The sequence below is a fragment of the Falco biarmicus genome, chromosome 1, assembly GCF_023638135.1.
Source record: "Falco biarmicus isolate bFalBia1 chromosome 1, bFalBia1.pri, whole genome shotgun sequence".
NCBI classification, from domain to species: Eukaryota; Metazoa; Chordata; class Aves; order Falconiformes; family Falconidae; genus Falco; species Falco biarmicus.
The window spans coordinates 31,943,448-31,964,138 of NC_079288.1; the positions used below are offsets into that span (position 1 = coordinate 31,943,448).

The following is a 20,691-nucleotide window of genomic DNA, read 5'->3' on the forward strand; positions in this document are numbered from 1 at the left end:
GAAGATTACAAGTCTTACCTCAGAAAGACTTACATTACCTACATTTTTATCATGATAAGATTTCTTCAAGGAAAGCTGCCTGATCACATCTAATTAGTAACTTCAGATTTTTGGCACGTTGTACAAATTACTTTTATAGACCAGAATTACAAGCGAAAATACCTTGGTGTAAATAGTAAAAATAGTGCATACTCATAGCTTTAAAGGTACTTTTTGTTAGAAGATGAATAAGGGAAAAGTTAAGATATTTAAATATTCTTTTACCAGCTGCAACAGATGCAGGTGTTTTCAGCAATGTACTCCCGTGCTTGATGGTCTTTGAAGGAGCCTTAAGTCCACTTGGCTTTAACATACTCATCTTTTTGCAATAACAGTGTCAATCCTCTTTGTCTGTAGCAACTATCTTTTTCCAAACATGGATAAAATATATCATTCGAGTTTTTCCAATTCTGGAATAAACCTGTACATAAAAATATTAGACATGAAACAAAAATCAGTATTTTAATTCCTGCAGAAGAAATCTCTATACATACACATAGCCTGTGTATGAAATGCAGAGTAAAAGACGCTTCACAAAAACAACCATGAGCATTTCCCAGGACAGCATTTCCAATTCCTCATCTTTTAAAGGCCATTTGCTATTAAAAGACACCAAGTCTGAACCTAAAACATCAAAATAACTCACTTCACTGAATGCTGCTGTATCCATCTTAAGCTTTAATCTAAAAGGTTAAGAAAAACAGAGCCCTTAACAGCATTACTAACATTACGCATAGATATAACCATTCTGCTCAACTTACTGTTTTCAGTCACATTTTTCAAGTGTTGCAATATCCCAGCAAAAACAACTTGAGAACAGAGAACGAAGGACAAGAGAAATTGTGAGAACCAGGAATTTCAGGATAAAAAGAACAAAAACTTTAAGAGAGATTGGAACTGGAAAACACCAATTAATCAACAGGGTCAGGGGATGACACCTAAAAAGCAAACATCCACCTCAGCTGTGTGAGGTCTTTTAGATCACAAGATGCACTGGCTCACAGTCCCCTACACAGTGCCCCAGCTCCGCTCCTCTGGAAAAAGGAGGAGGGACTCTTCCCTAGTTGCTAGGATAGAGCCCTGCTCGAACTTGGAAGCCAGCAACAAGCTTTTCAGGGAACTATGTCATGAGGGGTTTGCCACAGAAGGCATCTTCCTTCTGATGACAAAAGCTTTAGAAAGGCCCTTTCATCTATAATGAATAATCTGTGGGGTTTTTCTCAAATACAGATTCAAAGCCAAACTGTAACGTGACTGGTCTCCCCCCATCTTCAAAAGCATAAACTGTTCTGCGTGAGCACAGCTCGGCTCTTTGCTAAGCTTATACACAAGGCACTGACAGAACAGCTATGTCCACTTAAAAAAAAAAAAGCACACATCTAAACAAAAGCTTGAAGAAGAAAAAAAAAAAACTGAAACACAGACATGTAGCAATACACTGTTTGCTCAACTGTTTGCTCAGAACATGACAAACAAGAGTGGTAAAGCAGGTCTCAGTCCTGCTGTTCACTCAGCGTTTTGGCACCAAGCAGTACACAGGCACGGGCAGAAAGCTGGCCAACTGCACACCTCCCAAAGCCGGGTGAGCACCACTCAGGTACTCATGCTGGGTGTACAGTATGTTCAACAAACACTAGCGAAGGAAAAACTGTTATACTACAAGGAGGAAGACCAAAGATACAAGCCAACCATGTCTTTCTAAGTTCTACCCTTCATGTATTATTAACAGCCAGCACATAAGTGTTCCTAAAAAACAGTTAACTGTGGGAAAAAAAAAAGTATCAGGCACACTGCTTTGTGAACCTCAATACCAAAGTGAAACATTTATGCTACTTCAAGATTGGCGATGCCAAATTAAAGGCATTTTCTAAGAAGTCTGCAAAAATGTTATACTTTAAAAAGCATTAATTACCACCTTGGATGTATGATGTTTGTCTGTAAGTTATGTTCCATGACAACTCTGAAGTAGCACTGTGAAGATTTCTGAACATTTTTTCTAGCATTGCCAAAAGTATGTCACCCACCCATCTGCAGAGTTATGACGACTGAAGAGAAAAATTTCTCCATTGTTTTTGCAAGACGTATGCCAGTTTACTGTTAATTTTTTAAGTGGGAGCTTTCATGTTCATGAACTCAGCTCTCTGAAATCAAAGCATAAGGATATGCATGAAATATGACTAAGCCATGAAAGAACTGGGAGGCACACGGTTATACAGAACAACTACAGGATCACGTAAGATGTCACTTTGGACACAACGGGAACACTGTGGGGTTTTTTTTTCCCCTTCTCCTACCTACCTGTCCTCCCTGGTAAATCTGAATGCATCATATTTCCTCAGCTTCTGTTTTAAAAATCTTCTAAAACTGCACTTTACTCTTACACACTGAGGACTTGAAAAGCCTTCCTTTTCTCTCTTACACACTACCTACCTATTTTTCCTCAGGCTGCAGTCCCTATTCCTTCCCCTCCAATTCCAGGATCTCCATGCATGCCTCCATTACCTTTCTCAGCTCATCAAAATCCACGGAACAGAAAAACTGTACACAGTAAAGGACTTGGTCCAAACACAGAAATGCGAGAATTATCAAGGTCAGTTCTTTTTAGTTCAGTCTTCTCTGTCAGTGCCAAACACCAAATTTATGGAAATTCAACCACCTTATTCGGGCCAAGGCACATCCTCCTTAAAAAAGATTGTCTCCCAAAATCAGGAGGCTAGATGCTGTCTTACAGTATTCTGCTATTCTTTTCCACATACTACCTCTTTTTTTTGCCCCCAAAGAGCATTCCAGCACTACACAGGTAGTAACATGTATATTAAAAGAAAACAAACACTAAATGACCCCCCAAAATCACATTTTGCCAGTTTAAAATAATTACTTATTAATAGATGTTTAACAAACCTCTGCTTAACAGTAAGTCAGAATGTTCTAATATTGCATTTCTTGGCTCCGAGTACTCATTCATGTTTTAATCTTGCTCTCCACAGTCATGGGTTATATATTTGCTGTGTCATTTGCTTTTCTCAACACACAGGCCTTCAGCTAGGCCAGAAGTAACACCAGCCCTTGTACCTTGGTTTCAGAGTTACTGAAATTGTACCTTAATTTAAAAAAACCTGCTAAAATGTAGACAATGCAGTTTGGTAAATTACTGCCTTATTGCAACAGTGAAAATGCAACTTTTGGTCTTAGAAATAGACAGGGCCTTTACAGTAGCATTTCCTAACAGAATTCATAAAACACTGAAAGTGCATAAATTTGTATCAAGTGATCTTAAGCATTACACACTCCAGCATTTCCTAACAGGCTCCAGATGTCAATTACCTCATTTTAGTTCTCATAAGAGAGAGCAGCAGCCAGCTACTTGTCTCCATTTGTTCCCTCTCCTTCCTTGAATCTGTCTCAGCTTTCCTTAAAAAGAATCTTTATAACCAATTGGCAATAATGTTAACTGTAAGTTTCTCTAAAGATCCTATCAGGAACCTAAGGAAACGCCGAGAATCTGATAATATATACTATGTAAGTGTTCAGAAAGCCACAAGTTTTTCCAATATCATAACCGAGCATTTAAAAAAAAAAAAAAAAAAAAAAAGAGAGAGAGAGATATTTTAAACACAAGCTTTACACTTGTGCCATTACTGGGAAACATGATTTCATACAACATGAAAATGTGTTACATTCTTGAATAAATTGCAGATTTATTGTATGTGTGTTGACCACTAAAAATTTTCAAACACTGACATGAATCCTTGCATTGGCCCTTTTAGCTGATAATATCCTTATTCTTATTTACCTTTTACAGACCTCTTAAGTAGTACATGGATCAAAGCAATCCATAAGTAACAAGTTAAGAACCATTGGTGTAAGGAAATAAATCCTACTAATCTGATAATAAATATGAATTCTGTTGGCAAGTTGAAATAAAAATAAATAAATAAAATTTAACCACATAACCCCAAATTAAAAAAGCAGAGTATTTTCCAACTGTCGAAAAAGTAATTCTTATAATGAAATGAAAATAGCTGTCTACCACTGTTTCTTTCAAGACTGTATTTTCAACAGCTAGTACTCCAAAAAGAACTAAACCATAACTAAATAAGAAATCAGGGAAAAAAGTTAAAGCCTCAGCTCATGCTACTGAAGAACCCTATAGTCATGACAAGAATAAAATAGCACCAAGAGTTCTTTAAGCTTAGTTGACATCTGACGAGCATGCTGCCACCAGCAGGCTCTCCTTCAGGACAGCTAGTGCCACAGTTAAAAGCAAAACGTTTCAACTGATGAAACATTTGAAAAAATGGCTCAACAATTTAAGCAAGAAACGTTTGCTAACATCAGTACTTGCCAGTACCACGGAACAGATGCAGTGTTTCCATGGATAAAAGCAAGTTGTCTGTCCATTTGGTTCGGAAACAAAAGGACATTCTAAAATAGAGCAGCATAATGTTTGAATTGACTCAAAACGGACTGCATAATCTCAGCCTTCTGCATGCAGACACATGCAGCCTGACTCTGTGCAGTGTACTTTGAGGCTGGAATACTACTCCTGTGGTTTATCTGTATAATAAAGTGAAACAATTGTTTAAATCAATGATCATCCACTATCAGTCATGCATGAGTTCTTCAAAACATTTCAAATGAAAAAGATTTAATATTAAACTTGGTTAACATTATTAAGAGATTAAACACTGTTGGAAAATGCCTTTCAATGCCAACACATTTCTAAGCTCAAAAAAAGAAACCACTTCAATTTGTTAACGCTGCTAAGCATACCAGTGCTTTGCAAAAGACATAAAGGCTGACAGATACAGAGTAAATATTCTAAAAGGGCTGTGTAGAACAGATGACTGCTGAAAATCTCACAGATTATATGCAATCCCTGTGGCTGTCAACTACTATTTATCTAGAAACAAATTCTGGCCATATCATTAAGGAAATATAACATGTACAAAATAAACCAGAAAATTCCTTATATAGAAAAGTGATATGGAAAGCATATCTCAAAGGCCACCACAATCCAGAAACTTTGATTCCCTGCGAGAAAAACAAACTCACCACATGAAGCACTATGTTTGAGATAGCTGCCTGAACAGCATTTCTTAAATATCTGTTTCATACCCTTTATGCCCATACCACTATTGCTAAGTTTTCAGAAGCCCATGAATCATTTCTCAAATATCCTGACAATGATTTAGAAAAAGTAACCTGGAATTTTGAACTTGGAAAGTTTTCTTCTCACAGTTACAAATGCCTACAACTCCTAAAATTATTGCTATCTTAAAACTTTAAAGCATATAAGCATCTTCTGTATGATTCAGATCTTGTGCTTATTACAGCTCTGAAAGTTGTATTCACGGTCTCCTGGGTTGATATTACATTTCTGTAAAAAGTGAGCATATATATATATTTCCAAAAGCAATTACAATAATGCTTTCAGTTGAATTTATAAGCTTTTGAAATTCATACATATTTTTAAAATACAACCGCATTTTGGCTTTAAACAAAATAAATGCCTTCATGCTGCACTGCTATTTGCTTCTTGCTACCTCCTTAAAAACATTTCTGTCTATGCCAGAATGTGCCAAATCAGAGACTAACTTCAGATAGGAATGAGATTAATTCAGCCACAGCATGTCCACAGCCTGACCAGACTGGGACATACCAACATCTTTACTGAAGCAATTCTGGATGAGTTAGACACAGCAGAGGGATATTGCAGATCGCTAGCCTCACACACTCTCCCTAAAAGGCATTTTATGTTACCACCATCTTGTTTTGTTTCCAAGGAGGAATACAAATAAGGTATCTCTGCTACTACTTATTATGTAGCCAAACTTCCCATGTTTTGGGAAACTGCAATGTCAGCACATCCAGAGTGAAAGAGATGAGCCGCAGCCTGGAACGATAGTCTTCCTGAACACGATGCCTCCTCTGACACATTCTGGGTCTATCGGAGATATTTCATACTGGCCAACCAAAAAGACCAAATCACCATTTTGAAAGCATTGGATTACAATGAAATAATTCCACAGCAAACAATATGCATTGTAAATGTCACACTAAGCTTCAGAGCAAATTCTGTAACAATTACAAGTAGTTAAACCAAAAAGATTTATTTGGAAGCCTTCATGCATTAGCTTATAGAACTCCTCTTGCGATGATGCAGGACACTTTAAATTCCTAGCCACTTACTACTTAAATACAACCATTCTGGAGTTAGGAATTCATATCAAGGTCAATGCATTTAGCCACTGACGCCGTTACTGAAATGGTAGGTGAACTTCTCTCTGAACCTAATGCTCATGACTTTGTGCAATTCAGCACGTTTTGTCCGCTCCAAAGCATTTACTGAATGAGTAGCAAGTTCAGACTGAGACAAGGCAGAAAGCACTGTGTGCATTTCAGAACAACGCAAGTCACAAACGGCAAATTATTACGGTGCTGATGTAACCTCCTCTGCCATAGTCACAATTAAGCCAAATTGATTACCTGAATGTTGCGCAAGAATTTGACTGTACTGTTCAGTGATTAGGCTGTGGGATTACAAAGGCATCTTCAGGTCATTTAAGTTGAAATGAATAGAATGTAAGAAAGAATTTATATATAAAACAGAATTAAGATTTTAATATTTAAATAGAATAAAGGTTGGCATTTGGGAGTCTACATTTGATTACTCACTCAACACACAGCAATCAGAAAAAAAGGAGCATTTAAAAACAAAACATCGTTTTTATTTTGTCTCCCAGAAACCATGCATTTTGATGTCAATTAACCAAGTAATAGGATGATTTGAATATATTCTTCAGATACACCACTATCATAAGAAAAGACACTAAAATAATACGCATTATTTATTCAATGTTTAGCATGCTAAGTGCCATCAGATCATATTTACTTGGCTTACTAGATGCTCTGATTACTGCCAGCATCAAAATATATGGTCTGGTATGTGCCTATCAAAGCAGTGTTTTGTACCTCACTTTTAAAGGTAGAAAAAAGTTTGCATTTACAACTCCACTGATCAGGGGAAAAAAAAATATTTTAAAAAAGGAATCTAGATCTTTCTCTCAGATCTGTTGTTTGCACATACTGGTATAGGAAATAAAAATTTAATAAGAAAATAAGCAAGAACATCGCCTAGTTTATATAGGAACATTCTTCTTATGACATCCTACTTCAGCTCGTTCCAGCCTAATCCAATATAACCACCACATGAATTCTAGAGGGGTATACCCTTCACAAAGGCAAACACTCATCCTACGTGAACCAGAAAGCCTCAGTTTCTCAGAACGTGTTCTTAACATAAATATGAATTTTATTAGGGACAGACTCTTGAAGAAATGCATCTCTCTATTTTAACTAGCATAACTACTAAATTAACAGAATGAAAGCAATCATTTGCTCTTCTGAAGTGTCTTCAAAGTCACTACCAGGATTACTCCAGGAAATTACTGTTGCATGAGAGTTTTAGTATATCTGTGGTCTAACTCAAAACACAGTTTGCTTTTGCTATCATTAAAAGACAGAACCAAAAGCTTATAAGCTGGGAAGTATGCCCACTGACTGGTATGACACAGCTCTTTTGACAGTGTCATTGATTTGATGAACATAACTTGAAACAAAGAGTGGCTGACAAATTACTCAAACTGAAACGTATCTGTACGATCACTAGCAGAGGTCCTGAAAAACCTTTCAACTTTATTTTAGCAGGGATTTGTTTAGATAAACATTACTTAGTCTGAAGCAACTAGTTCAGTGAAACAAAGACACCCAGAGAATATTCAAAACAGTCCCAATGCTGTAACGCAAGCACTCTGCCTTGTCATCACTCATCCCACTATCAAGCAACCACAGTATAAGGACATCCCCATAAATAGCTACTGGTTTTCTGCAACTTCTAAGAGTGAATCTCTGCTTCCTTAAGAACTCAGAAGACACTCCTACTTTCCTGTACACTTAGAGGGACTGGGGAAGAAGAAAGTTTGTTGTTTGGGAATCAATCCAAACACCCCACAATGCTGTCCCTCATTAAAGGACATGGCTAATCTAGAGCTCAACCAGCAAATTTAGATTTATTTCTTAACTGAGACAGTAGATGCTGCAATTCTACGTCATGGAGGTGACTTGGACTGTTTTATGTGTGAGCTCACAAATCCACAGCACACTCAGGACCAGAGACTTTTAAATTACCTTTCAACATCAGGACTTTTACGGTAGCCAGGCCTGCATATAAATCTACTTCTCCTTTGATTTTGAAACTGCTGGGTAATTTCAATTAAATAAAAGGCAGGAGATTTCTAGAAAGTTAAAACAAATTAAAACAAGTTTATATCCTTAAAAATTTCACAGTAGGCCAACCAATTAGAGACATGTGTTCAAATAGTCTTAACCTTCTCCCAATGACTTTAGATCAGACCAACTAATTTGTGAAGCAAAATGGAAACCCAAAGTACTATCATCAATACACTTGATAGCAGCAGGTTACTGGTATGTTTGGAGATAATATAAAATGTGAATATAATATGGTTAGGAAGGCAACCATTACGAGACACAAATCCACTGAAAATTAGAGTTTTAGTGACGTTGCTAAGTTGTTAAGTAAGACACGTAGCTGTTTTTCTACCCTGGAGAGTGCAGGATATTCACTGCAAACTGGTTAAACAGAATTCTCTCTGCATATGCCTGGGAAAGGAAAAAGGCACGATAAATTCCTGCAAACTAAGAAACTGTACTAAGAACAAGATGAATCCGTTCGAAGCCAGTAAAAGGCTTAGGACCTCAAACCGTCAGTCAGATATCACAGCAACGCTATGAGGAAAGTAATTCATTAAAGCTTCTGCTCCACTTATGGATTTTAATTCTGCATCAAGGACATTTTAAGCCATGTCATCTCGTAATTCTAGAACTTGCTATGCTCATTCAGATTCCTAAGTGCCTCAAGATCCTCAGTAAAAAAATATACCATTGAAACACAAAGACTTAGACTGCTGAATATGAAGCACAAGTAAGAGAGGATGTCTGTAACAGTAAAAAACTATTCTGGGCTAGCAATTTGTGAGTAATTTTTTCTCTATGTTGCTACTTCTAATCACAGTCTGCTCAATTCTTTAAAAATATTCCCATCTCTAATTAATAAGGAAGAGCTGAAAACTGTTAAAAAGCTTTAAAAAAAAACAACAGAAAATGTGATGCAAACTAACTCATCAAGTTGCCATTGTACACACGCATTACAAAAATGTTGCTGTTATAGTCTATTAAAAGATCAGAAAGCACATGATCCTCCTAAGCACACATCACTCTCCACAGAATGAGTCAAGGATTGAGAAGCAGAGAAACTTTTCACCCAAGAAAGTAAATTATTGCCACCTCTTCTGGTAAGCCCACTATCAAAACTTACTACTTTCCCTATGTTTTTCCAAGGAAATTCTTGCTTTTCCCAAAAGCCCTCCATTTTGATAACAAGAGGAGTAATTTGTTTGACTCTCCACACTGACTTCTGACCATAGTGATCTTCAACCATCTCAGTTAGCGCATTCAGTCCACAATTACAATTATGATTTTGGAATAGTAGAGCATCAAGTTTAAGTTATTTGGGATCTAAAGTTTAAATGAGAGTTTGAGAAGGAAAATATCATCTCCTGTATCAAAACCAAATTTATATAAACAAAGACACAAGGCTTCTCCCTGATACAATTAAAACTGAAGCAGCTGAAACAAAGATGCTGCTTTTTATAGTAAGAATTTAATTTTGATAGACTTGGGCGAAACTGTAACTGTTTCGCACTCTCTGAAAACATCAAATCAGCAATCCCTTTTTAGCCCTCCATGTTCTTAGCCTTTTAAATTAGCACCATGACTGCTACATGGCTGGCATATAATAAAGTAGAAGTACAAACACAGAACTTAAGATAAATATTGCTGTGATTGAGTAGATGCTGCTGCCAAGCAGAGAAGCAAAATGAGTGTCAGATAAGCTACCTCTATCAAATACCGAGTTTCTCTCTTTGCCTTGCAATTTCCCCTCAAAATGCGCTAAAAAACATACACAGTAAGATTATAAAGATCAGGAAACCTGAACGGCTTTTAATGGTGTTTCTCCTTGAAACAGTAGAGTGAAGACATGTCTTATAAATTAAAAGAACGCAAGGTATTCACCCAAGAGTCTTCTGTGTGTTTGTACAAACAATTGATGAGAAATTCTAGGTGGAAAACAGTCAGGCTGGTGCTAAGGTAGCAACCTGAACAGTCTGTCCTTAGATACATTTTCTAAATCCTTTCCAGCTTTTCAGAGGCTGGCAGCTAGGTACCAGATCTGTGGGTATTTCTAAGGGTCAACTATACCACTGTAAGTCACACAAGTGCAACATCACTCTGCAAAAATAAATGCATGTAGAGAACAGACAACCTGGACAAACACAGCACAGGCATATTAGTGGATGTTTGAAATCATCAGGGACCATGCTGCTGACAGAGCTGGCATCAGTTCTGCTGGTCAAGAAGAACACACTGGCTGCTCCAGCAGAAAGTGGCAACTAGCGGAGGGCAGCTGAGATTACAGCTAATGCAGTATATAATTGCCTTTCATTAAATAACAAAACACCATCCATTTGAGGCATTTCTAAACATGCCAGTCCAATAAGGATTCCAGTGCGTTACTTTTTATACATGCCAGCAGAGCCAGTAGTCCCTAAGGAATGCCAAAAGATTAAACAAGAGCTGCATTCATTCATGGTCATCATGTTCAAACATTAGAAAACTTGCATTCAACATACAGAGTTAACATTTGACCTGAATGTTTTAGAGAGAGAAAGAAAAGCAGTTTTGAAAAATCATATTGACAAGACAGATCACTCCACTTCTTTTGAAGCAAGACCTCTTTTGAAATATTCTCAGTCACTCCCAAGAAAAACTTTAACAGGGCTAAAGGGAGAAATGGCACAATACTAAAGGAATTATCCAATCAAAGTAAATAAAGGCTGTCCTGGATATTCACATTTAGAAGATGGTAAATAGATACAGCCTATAGCTCAGACAGGAAACCTACAGGAGCTCTAGGAAGTCATAGCAATCAGCATATATGAGCACTGCTCCTTCCTACAGTATAATCACATAAGGAAAGAGGTTGTTTATTGCCTACACTATACCTCCATGATGAAGACACAAGACAGCTCTTTTTCTGCCCCTCACAAGAAAGTTGAGATATTCTCTTTAATAGAAACCATACAAATTACATAAAACTATTTTTTTTCCCAAATAAATTCTCCCTCCCTCCCCTAAAGATACAGACATTTAAGGTCACATTTCCAAGCTTTTCTGCTTCAGCCAACACATTCCTCTCCATTCAATACACAAAGCTTTAACGCATTTTAGCACAGACAGAAAATCTTGTAGCATGTATACATGAGAGGAAGAGAACCCTGAAGTCTTGTAATTTTAAACCAACAAATACTAATCCTTTGCACATTTTTCAGTCATTTCATATTCAGTATGTAAATGAAGAAGTTTGGTAGCTGAACACTTTTACGCTCCATAGACTAAGATACATGGCTGTTGTGGCCAGGGAGGGAAGTTTTCCACAACAGTATCTAATTTGCTATCTTGTTACATGTTGTAGCAGGTGCACACAGACACACACTCCAGAAAAATCACTCCCTGACATTGCTTATTTCAGAATTATGTCCGTATTTCTATTCTTTAAGTAAAATTCTTCGCAAAGCAGCAGACATAAAGGCATTCCCTCTTTTGTACCTTTTTCTTCTTCCTATATGTTAATACAGATACAACATGGTTTAAAATCTTTCTGCTCAAAGACCTCAAAGCAACCTGTGAACTTCCATACAACCCTACCCACTCAGCACGCTGGGTAAGTAAGAGGTGGGGAGGAAAGAGTCTTCGTTTCACCGTTATGTTTTTAATCACAAACGTATACCGTCATAGACTGAATCTTCTTCCCCATGCTATATTTTGGAAGAGATTTTTGCAGCCTTGGCTTTCTTTTTTTTTAAACACACGCACAAAGATGATACAACGAAAAGGAAAAATCACTCCTGATCTTAATACAGCAGGAGTCACATTAACATGTGAGCATTAGCAACAATTACCTTGTGCCCCGTGACAGCAGAGACACAGAACAAAGCGAACCCTGAATCGCCTTAGGTAGCAGCACCAGCGATGTAGCGGGAAGCAGGAGCGGCATGCAGCATAGCCTTTGCCTGGGGATCCCACAGGTCTTACATGGGCTACAGACGTGGCAGCAAACTCTGGCTGAGCCACCTGGAACCATGGGGCAACACCGGAGCAGCTCACCTGTAAATCAGTGGCTTTGGAAACAACGCAAGCATGGGGAGCAGACATAAAACCCAGAAGAGCCAAGGTAAATGATAAGAGAAATCGTTAATCAGTAAAACATCAGCCTAAGCGTGGAACGCTGAGAACTGCAGGTCAACATTGACCAAGAAATACCAATTCCCCTCAAGAACCATCCACTCAAGCCACCAGTGACCAAGCCCAGCGCTGCACCGTCCAAGGGCAGGGCTGGAGCACAGACTGCACCCGAGACCCTGCCGTCCCTGCCCCTCCTCACGAACCACGAAGACACCTGAGGGCTCCACGCCGCGGCCCCCCGATCCAGGGAGGAGGCCGTGCCCCGCACCTGGCCACGGCCCGCCCCGCTCTCCTCACCAGCCTCCGAGCTCAGAGCGCAGCTGCCCCGGGAGCACGGCGGGCGGCCAGCCCCGTCCCACCGGGGGCACAGCGGCGGGCGAGCCGGGCAGAAGGAGCCCAGCAAGGCCGAGCACAGGGCTCGGGAACCGGCCAAACCGGCTGCTGTCACCGCGGCGCTGGCAGGCCGGCGGGGAAGCGCGGGCACGTGCGGCGGAGGCCAGCAGCTCCCCGGAGGAGGCGGGCGGGCGCCCCGGCTGCCAGGACATCGCCTCACCCAGCCCAGCATCGCCCCGCCGGCACCACCCGCGCCCCGCTGCCCCACACGGGGTCCCTCAGCGCAAGGTCCGCCGGCGCCGCGCCGCCACCGCCCGTCCCCTCACAGCCCGCCCCGCCGCCGCCTCACCGCCCGGACGGGAAGCGGAGGCCCCAGGGCGGGAGGTGCGCGGTGGCTCCCCCCGCCCTCAGACGGCGCCGCCGGCCGCCCGGCACCGCCGCCACCCTCCCGGCGCGGGCCCCTGCAGCGGCCTTACCGCTGCCGCCTCCGGCTCGGCGCCGCCGCCTTCCCCGGCCGCCGGGCGCAGCTCCTGCCGCCGCCGCCTCCCCCTCCTCCCTCTGCAGCGGCGCCTCCCCGGCTCGCAGGGGGCGGGGCGGGCAGACAACGTCTGCGCCCGGCCGGGCCCGGACGCTGCGAGGCGGGGACTGCAGCAGGGGAGCGGCGCCTCCCCGCGCGCCCCTTCCTCGCTGCCCCCCGCTCTCCCCTCGCTGCCTTTTCCCTTTGTCTCCCCCCCGCTTTGTTCGCCCCGGGGCAGCCCGCGGGGGTGGCCGCCGCCGGGCAGGGCGGGAAGCGGCGGCTGTCCGCAGCCCGCGGGCTCTCGCTGCCATCGCGGCTGGCAGGGGCCGGGGGGGGGGGGGGGGGGAACATGCCGCGGGGAGCCCCCCGGCCCGGCTGCCCGCCCACACGGCTCCGTGCCTGGGGTCGCCCCGGTCCCGCAGCGGGGAGGTGGCCGAAGCGCCGGCAGCGGGGACCCCCTGGGAAAGACGCTGCGGCAGCAGGCAGCCGTGAAGGGGAGGGGGGACAGGGTGGGGAGGTATGAAGCACATAGCTCTTAATGGATGAATAACTTCACTGTCTGCTTCTTTTCTCCATTTTCCTTTTGTCCTCGTACCCAGAAATTATCATTCCTTCTCTAAAGTACTGAATATTTTAATTTTCATTGTGTCCCTGAAGCAATACATGAGAACCTGGCGTCACGCCGTTGCTAAAGTTTAAACAGCTGCAGCAGTAGCTCCAACACCATCATCACACAATTTAATAACATTTCCAAGGCTGAATCGAACAGCTCTGCTCCACTTCTTTACTTCTTATGAATAGGCAGCAGAGCCCAGGCAGAGCTGGCCCATAACTGCTGAATTCATCACAAAGCAAACCTCAGTTTGCACCCTCACAGATCATTTCATTTCTGCATGATACCATTCAAACAAAAGGGTGATGAGAAAGCAGTTCCACTGCTGGAGACTGACTGCAATTTGTGTTTCATTTTGGCTTAATTCTTTGGCATTAATCCAGCATGGTAAAGCACAAAATGGTGTGACGCAATCCCCCAAATAATAGGTTTTAACTAGATCAGCTTTTAGCAATGTTTGTTACAATTTCACTTCCTAAATGTTAAATAGAATCTCTTACCATGGCCACTAGATGTTGAAACAGATACTCAAATCCATGGACAGCCACCCTTCTTTCTCCCTGCAAAATTTGATAAAAGTTTCGCTGAATAAGGACTTCAGGATTTAAACACTCAATTGTACACAGAAGCACAGAGCCAGCAAATGATTACTTAAAAAAACCTGACCCTGCAGCTCCTACCTATGGAAATATTCCCTAACACAAAAACTGCAGTTAGGGTAAAAACAGAGTCTCAGACTAACTTTACAGAACGCTTCCCCAAAATACCTACTGCTGCATAAGCTACAGTTGTGAACCTTTGTGCTTGTTGCTGGTTTCGTAGATATGAGCTTTCTGTACTGATCTGAGGCTAATATGGAGTGTGTTTTCCTCCAAATGTATAGTTTTCCATCGTTTTCCTTCATTAGTGTGATTTTTTGTCTCACACAATTTGTTCCCGTTATCAGTAGTGCAGTTCAATGCACAGCATTTAAAGTTTTTCATAAGCAGTATGAGACTGATGTAGCTACCATAGAGCAGAGCAATTGCAAGTCAGCTTAATATTAAAGACAGAAACTAAGAGTTGCAGCTTTGCTGTTTTTGTAGAACTCTTAATAAAGTGCAAGCAGTAACAGTGGTGAAATAACAGACAAAATACAGTCCAAATGCCTAAGCAGCCTTCTTTACCGTCTTGCAAGGCAAAGCTAAAAATGTCCTGCAACTAAAGCAAGAATTGAGAATCATGTCACATAGACCAAAAGCTTCTACCTACGAAGTGAATATGCCATTGGTTTTTCATGTAATTTCCTAGTGGAACAGAACCATAACTTCAAGATCAAAGTAATCTTGTAGGAAATAAGGGAGTTAAGTCATCCATCATTCAACCAGCATCAACCTTCATACTATGAAAAAATAGCTTCAGAGCAACTGTAACTTAAGTTCATCCCAGTTCAAAATAGCTGACAGCTTCTGTGTACCAGTCTGCACTTAGATGGGAGATACATGCAGACTCTTGACAACAGTAACATCCAGTTAACGTTCACATCCAATTTGTAGCAATCATTATAAAAAAAAAGATGCCAGTACTATAAATCATGGTACTATAAAGGACTAAATATGATTGCAAGCCAGAATATCTTTGCTTCCAGTTCTAGTGGCTCTTTTCTGAACTGCATAATCACATCAGTCAACATATAATATATACACATTTTCATAACTCTGTAAAACCAGGAACTGCTAGATGCTCCAGGGCAATTCAGGATGCTGACATAACTACTAGCATCCTGGCCACAAGTATAAGGCCCACTTTAGAATTAAAATTGTTCTCTTCAGTAATGCGGGAACACCAGCTGAAATTGTTTCTGCCTTTTTTCAGATCTGCGAAGGGTCCAACATTATTGGACCTTTTAGTTTTTAATTTAGCTTTCCAAACAGCTAAAACGTTGTTCTTTAAGAACTGCATTTAAGGCTATCCTGACTTAAGAGATGCATTTTTATATTCAATGGGACATACCCACACAAGTACGAAGATTTTGGGTATAAGATTTTTTTCATTTGAATGATCTCTTCAATGTGTACATTTAGCAATTCCTACACAGAACTGATGGACACACCTGCTTCAGAGAAAAGCAACTAATAGCTTTTTTTTTTTTAATAACAGAAGTGCTGCTTCGGAAATCCCAGCACAGAAACACTATTATCTTCTGTACTTGTTTCTGGTTTTGCAAAAACACCACAGGATTCCCCTCTCCCCTTTTAACCTGAGTGGTACATTTTGCTCATCTATTTACAGCTTTATTGACCCTAAAGAGATTTAGCACCCTGAAGCTTCACGCTTACTCCTAGTATTTCTGGCCTTACATTCGTGTCTCTGAAACCAGCAGTCTTTGACTGATAGTTTACACTAGATGAAAAACTGCCCTTTTAGCCTTAATTATCATGTATGCAACAGTTAAAAAAATATAAATAATCACAGCTTAGTGGATTGAAATGCTACAAGAAGTCTTTCCATTCTTAATGTAGTGTCTTCCTTCCCTGGATTGTACTACCCTGCAGCAGTACATAAAAGCTCTGCAAGTCCTGCAAGTGTTGTTGGTGTGCTACACAAATCAAGCTTTCATCCAATTTTACATTATTCGTTCTACCCAACATAGGTAAAGCAACAGAGAACAGTACCCTTAAACAGACATTATTTAAAGAATCCTTTCTGCATGCTCATTTAAACAAGGTACTTAATTTAACAATAACATTCATCTTGATTGTTTCATTTCATAGATAACTGAAAAAACAGCCTATTCAAAAAGACCATGCAAATCATTCTACCACTTATGTAAATACCAACAACAGCTGAATTCTCACCTACAGAGAAGCAAAGCAGTTTTTTGTTCCTATTGAGAGTGCCGAGTTCTGAAAGTAAATAATTTTTTATTCAGTCATTGGATGACAGCTAAATATATGTTGTAAAAAAATCTTATGTCAAATCTTTGTTGCTTGTAGTTAACTGAAGTTTAGGAAGTATCCAACTGTCACATATTAGTTACCATGTTATTAAATCCATCCTGTTTGTAAGCTTCTCCAAGGATCGACACCAATTCCTACCTCTGACTCATCCCTTCCCACCCCCGAAATCTAAGTATGACTCTACAATGTATTCTTAGGAACAGCATCAATCTTCAATGGCATTTACTTACCAGAGGCAGCACAGCCGTGTTACAAAATGAAGGTACTACGGAGTTCCATGGCAACTACCAGTGCATTTGAAACACTTTAATTATATTTGAGCTTTTTCCTCCTCTTCATTTTTCCTTTTTTTCCCCCAGCTATCCTGCTTTACACAGTTTGCAGTAAAAATAATTCTTCTTAGCAGCTAACAGGTCTTTCAGATATCTTCTAGAATCTCTGCTATCTCTCTTTTCATGACATTTTAAAATCTGTGAATCAGGTTATAAAAGTATGTTAAAAATTAAAATCTTCTTAAGAGACAATGAGCCACCTGACTGATACCCTGAATATTTTACACAGATCAGGCATTTTTAGATGTGCACAAGCATTTTAAAATACTGTCACTGTTCCAAATGCTGTAAACAAACATGACTGCTATGCCAACAGGAATCTGTGGGGAAAATTGAGTGATGCCTGCTCACGCTATACCCACCTCATTACAAATTTTATTACTCATTCATTTTAGTAAGCTCTAATCTAGGTTATTATGCCACACCCATCACCATGGGAATGTGACTTAAAAGCAGAAGAAATACTTTGCTATTCAGCTTTTTCTCAGACCTTGTAGTGTGATCAGATTGCAGTTTCAATATACAAAAGCCACTTGAGTAGTTACACCTGACAGATTTAAAAAAAAAATAAAAAAATCAGTAATTACAAGGATCTTCAGTGAAGCAACAATATATAGCACTTGATAGGAGCAGTGAAATATAAATGAACAGCAATGAATCCATTCCTAACCACGAGAGAAACAGCAGGGAAAACTCCCCATTCCTAATTAACCATGTCTTACAGCAGAGGTAAATACTGTAGGAGTTTTTACTTACTGGTTCTGCTCAATCTTCTTCAGAGCATTACCCATACCGACTACCACCACCATAGAAAGGACAGTTTAAAAGATAAGATTTAACAGAACAGTTAAGAGATACCTCTGAGTGCCCAGTATTTTGCATGATTACCCCTATTTCAAATTCATTACTAAACGCTAAAAACAAAAATTATACAGTTCCTGCCACAGGCTGTCCACTTTTCTGAGATCAAAACACATGCATTACAAAAACTGTATTTAAAGAAAAAAGAAGCATTACAGGAACTTTTATAAGTTTTCTTTACAATCTGAAAGGCAAAAGAGTAACAAATGAAAGCATTCTATTCCCAGCTCTGTTTTGCTTTACCAGGTAAGCAAAGAAATTTTTAGGCTAACAGAGGGTAACTTTTGTTTTAACATACGGGTTATATAGAACAGTAGTGAAAAAAGGTTTGTTCTGACAGCCTCAGACTTGAAACTAAACATCTACAGATGTTTAAGATGGACAGAATAAGAAAAAAAAGAATTCTCAATAGATGGTATAGGTGGTCTAAATCTAACAGTTCACACTTTGATTCATAACAGGATTCAGGGACAGCCTCTAAACACCATATCCAGCCAGCCCAAACGCCAGGCAGGGCCTGGTAGCCCAGTGCCTTCCATTAAGAGCTCCAGGCAGCTTTCAGCTTGACGTTTTTCTAGTCCCCTGCCGGCAGGCTACTGAAGTGCCTACTTTTGCCTATCAATAACGAACTCGTCCTACAGATTTTGACTATATAGGAAAATGTTTGTACCACCTATTTATTAATTATATTGATATCATTAGGAAAAAATGAGCACTGGTATCAAATGATACTTGACTTACCCTCAAAACCATATCTGAATAAGACAGACAGGGATAATATCAAGACTAAAATGAGCAACTCTAAACATCTGCTAACAATTTTGCAAAAGAAGCACAAAAGCAATATAAAAAAAATAATTCTGAGCACACAGGCAACTCTGTATTTACAAAAGCCTAGAGTCTTCCATTATGTTAAAAACCAAGACTTTTAAATGGGAACAAACACAGTTGCGGGAATTTTAATTCAAGCGTGTATGCAAGTGTGACAGCACGGGCCACGTGCTTTGAATAGTAGCAGACTGCAGGTGAAGGACAAAAACATTTGCTGACTTGAACAACCAGTCAGTCCAGTCACCTTGGACAAAAATACCAGTGGATATAAAACGTGGACCCAAACACAGTTCATTCCTGCCCCAAGCCCCCCAAATAATATTTGCTTTAAATACCACAAGACATCATCTTCCAAAAATGAAAAAGCTCTGTATCTCCAAGTAGTTTGTGTGCAATAAACACAAAAGCGGCCAATATAAAATGCTGAACAACTTAAAATTAAGAGTATTACAAAATTAAGATTTAATATATTTAAATTAGAATTTACTGTTACATTAAAAGCCATGTTGCTGAAATGACTTCTCTTTACCCTTACTCTTAATACCTTCAGTATAAACCTTGGAAGCAATAGTTAACAGCTAATTTAATGATAAGCCTGAGGATTTGTACAAACATGGAAGACTTATCTATTCTGATCAATTAGGTGGAAGGGTGATTTGACTTTACTGTAAACATATAGAGCACTAAAGGGTAACATAGCATATAAAGATGATTTCTACCTTGCTGTTTCTGTAAGCAAGGCAGAAGCACTAGGCTGCATGTCCTACTAAAGCAGCAGCATTTCATAACAGCTATTAAAAAAAGATCTTCTAAGGTGTGGAGAGAGAACTGCTTGTTTAAAATATGAGCACCTCAACACACCCAAAAGGTGTGTACACTTGAAATCATTACCTCATGCCCTGCATCACATTATTATCCACATGTGAATGATGCAGCACACAGCACATAATGGCTTATGTAAACTGCGATTACTAGCTTTTAACTCCATGGGTGGAGGATGCATGGAGAAAGCTTCTCAATAGAGATGTCTTTGTAAAGCGTGCAAAAGCTGGAAGCAACGTATTATTACCTATTCCTGCTACAGAAAATAATACTATTTCTCCTATAAAACATGGGAAAAGAAGTGCCTTTCACTTTAGCATTACAATGAACGTTTACCTTGACCATTGCTTTCCAAACGCAACCAGATAAAGTGAACTGGTGTATGCTGCAAAAAGTTTTTTCAGCATCTCAGAAGACAAGCAATTCATATACACAGACACTTCGGTTTTCCCCTCCTGTAAAGTTTAGAGAAAAAAAGTAAATAAATGTAAAGGCTTTAACTACAAAAAACCCTGAGGTTCTCTTAAATATTCAAATGCAGAGTGTACTAATGTATTAAAAGATTCTTTTGGAAATATGTAGTACATGCAAAGCTAGGAATTTTAAAGAGTAAGTTCAGTCTCTTAAAGTTATCTTATCAAAGAATCCTTTGAACATCCCCCCTTCACCAGCCTTTTCTTAGACACTCAAAAATACTTGGGTTTACTATGCCTCTCACTTGGCAAGACGACTTCTTTTTCTGCATTTATGTAAGGACAAATGCTTTACCAGCGCCAACGAATACTGTTAAGGCAATCTAGTACTCCCTCTGTTGGCAATGCAACTGATGTGCAGTCATTTCACCTACAGTTCCCTCTGAAGACTATTAAAGAGAAGAAGAAAAAAAAAGTGTTAGAACAATTAATCAGCAGAATTACATGTTTTTGAACTTTCAGATGTGGGCAATTCTTCAGATTATTAAAATTGAATAGTATAGCAAACATCTATTTATGCAGATAAAATAGTTTTCACAGCTTTTTG

The 20,691-nt window shown here is 39.8% G+C and overlaps 1 protein-coding gene across 12 annotated transcripts in view; it reads right to left on the reverse strand.

Moving 5' to 3' along the window:
* Positions 1-20,688, reverse strand: part of CLIP1 (CAP-Gly domain containing linker protein 1) — an 81,427-nt gene extending 60,739 nt beyond the window's left edge. For 4 of the 12 annotated variants that reach the window (XR_008819772.1, XM_056326243.1, XM_056326246.1 and 1 more), the window contains exons 1-2: positions 14,387-20,688; positions 265-460 (exon numbers count right to left, since the gene is read on the reverse strand). Coding sequence is in view for 11 of the 12 variants with exons in the window: in XM_056326243.1 (XP_056182218.1) it covers positions 265-358 (94 nt within the window). In the remaining variant the exon portion in view is untranslated. Of the gene's footprint in view, positions 1-264; positions 461-800; positions 1,265-2,469; positions 2,664-13,232; positions 13,354-14,386 lie in introns of those variants that run through there. The other 8 variants (XM_056326225.1, XM_056326216.1, XM_056326218.1 and 5 more) reach the window with 8 other exon arrangements.
* Between the last annotated feature and the right edge of the window lie 3 nt (positions 20,689-20,691).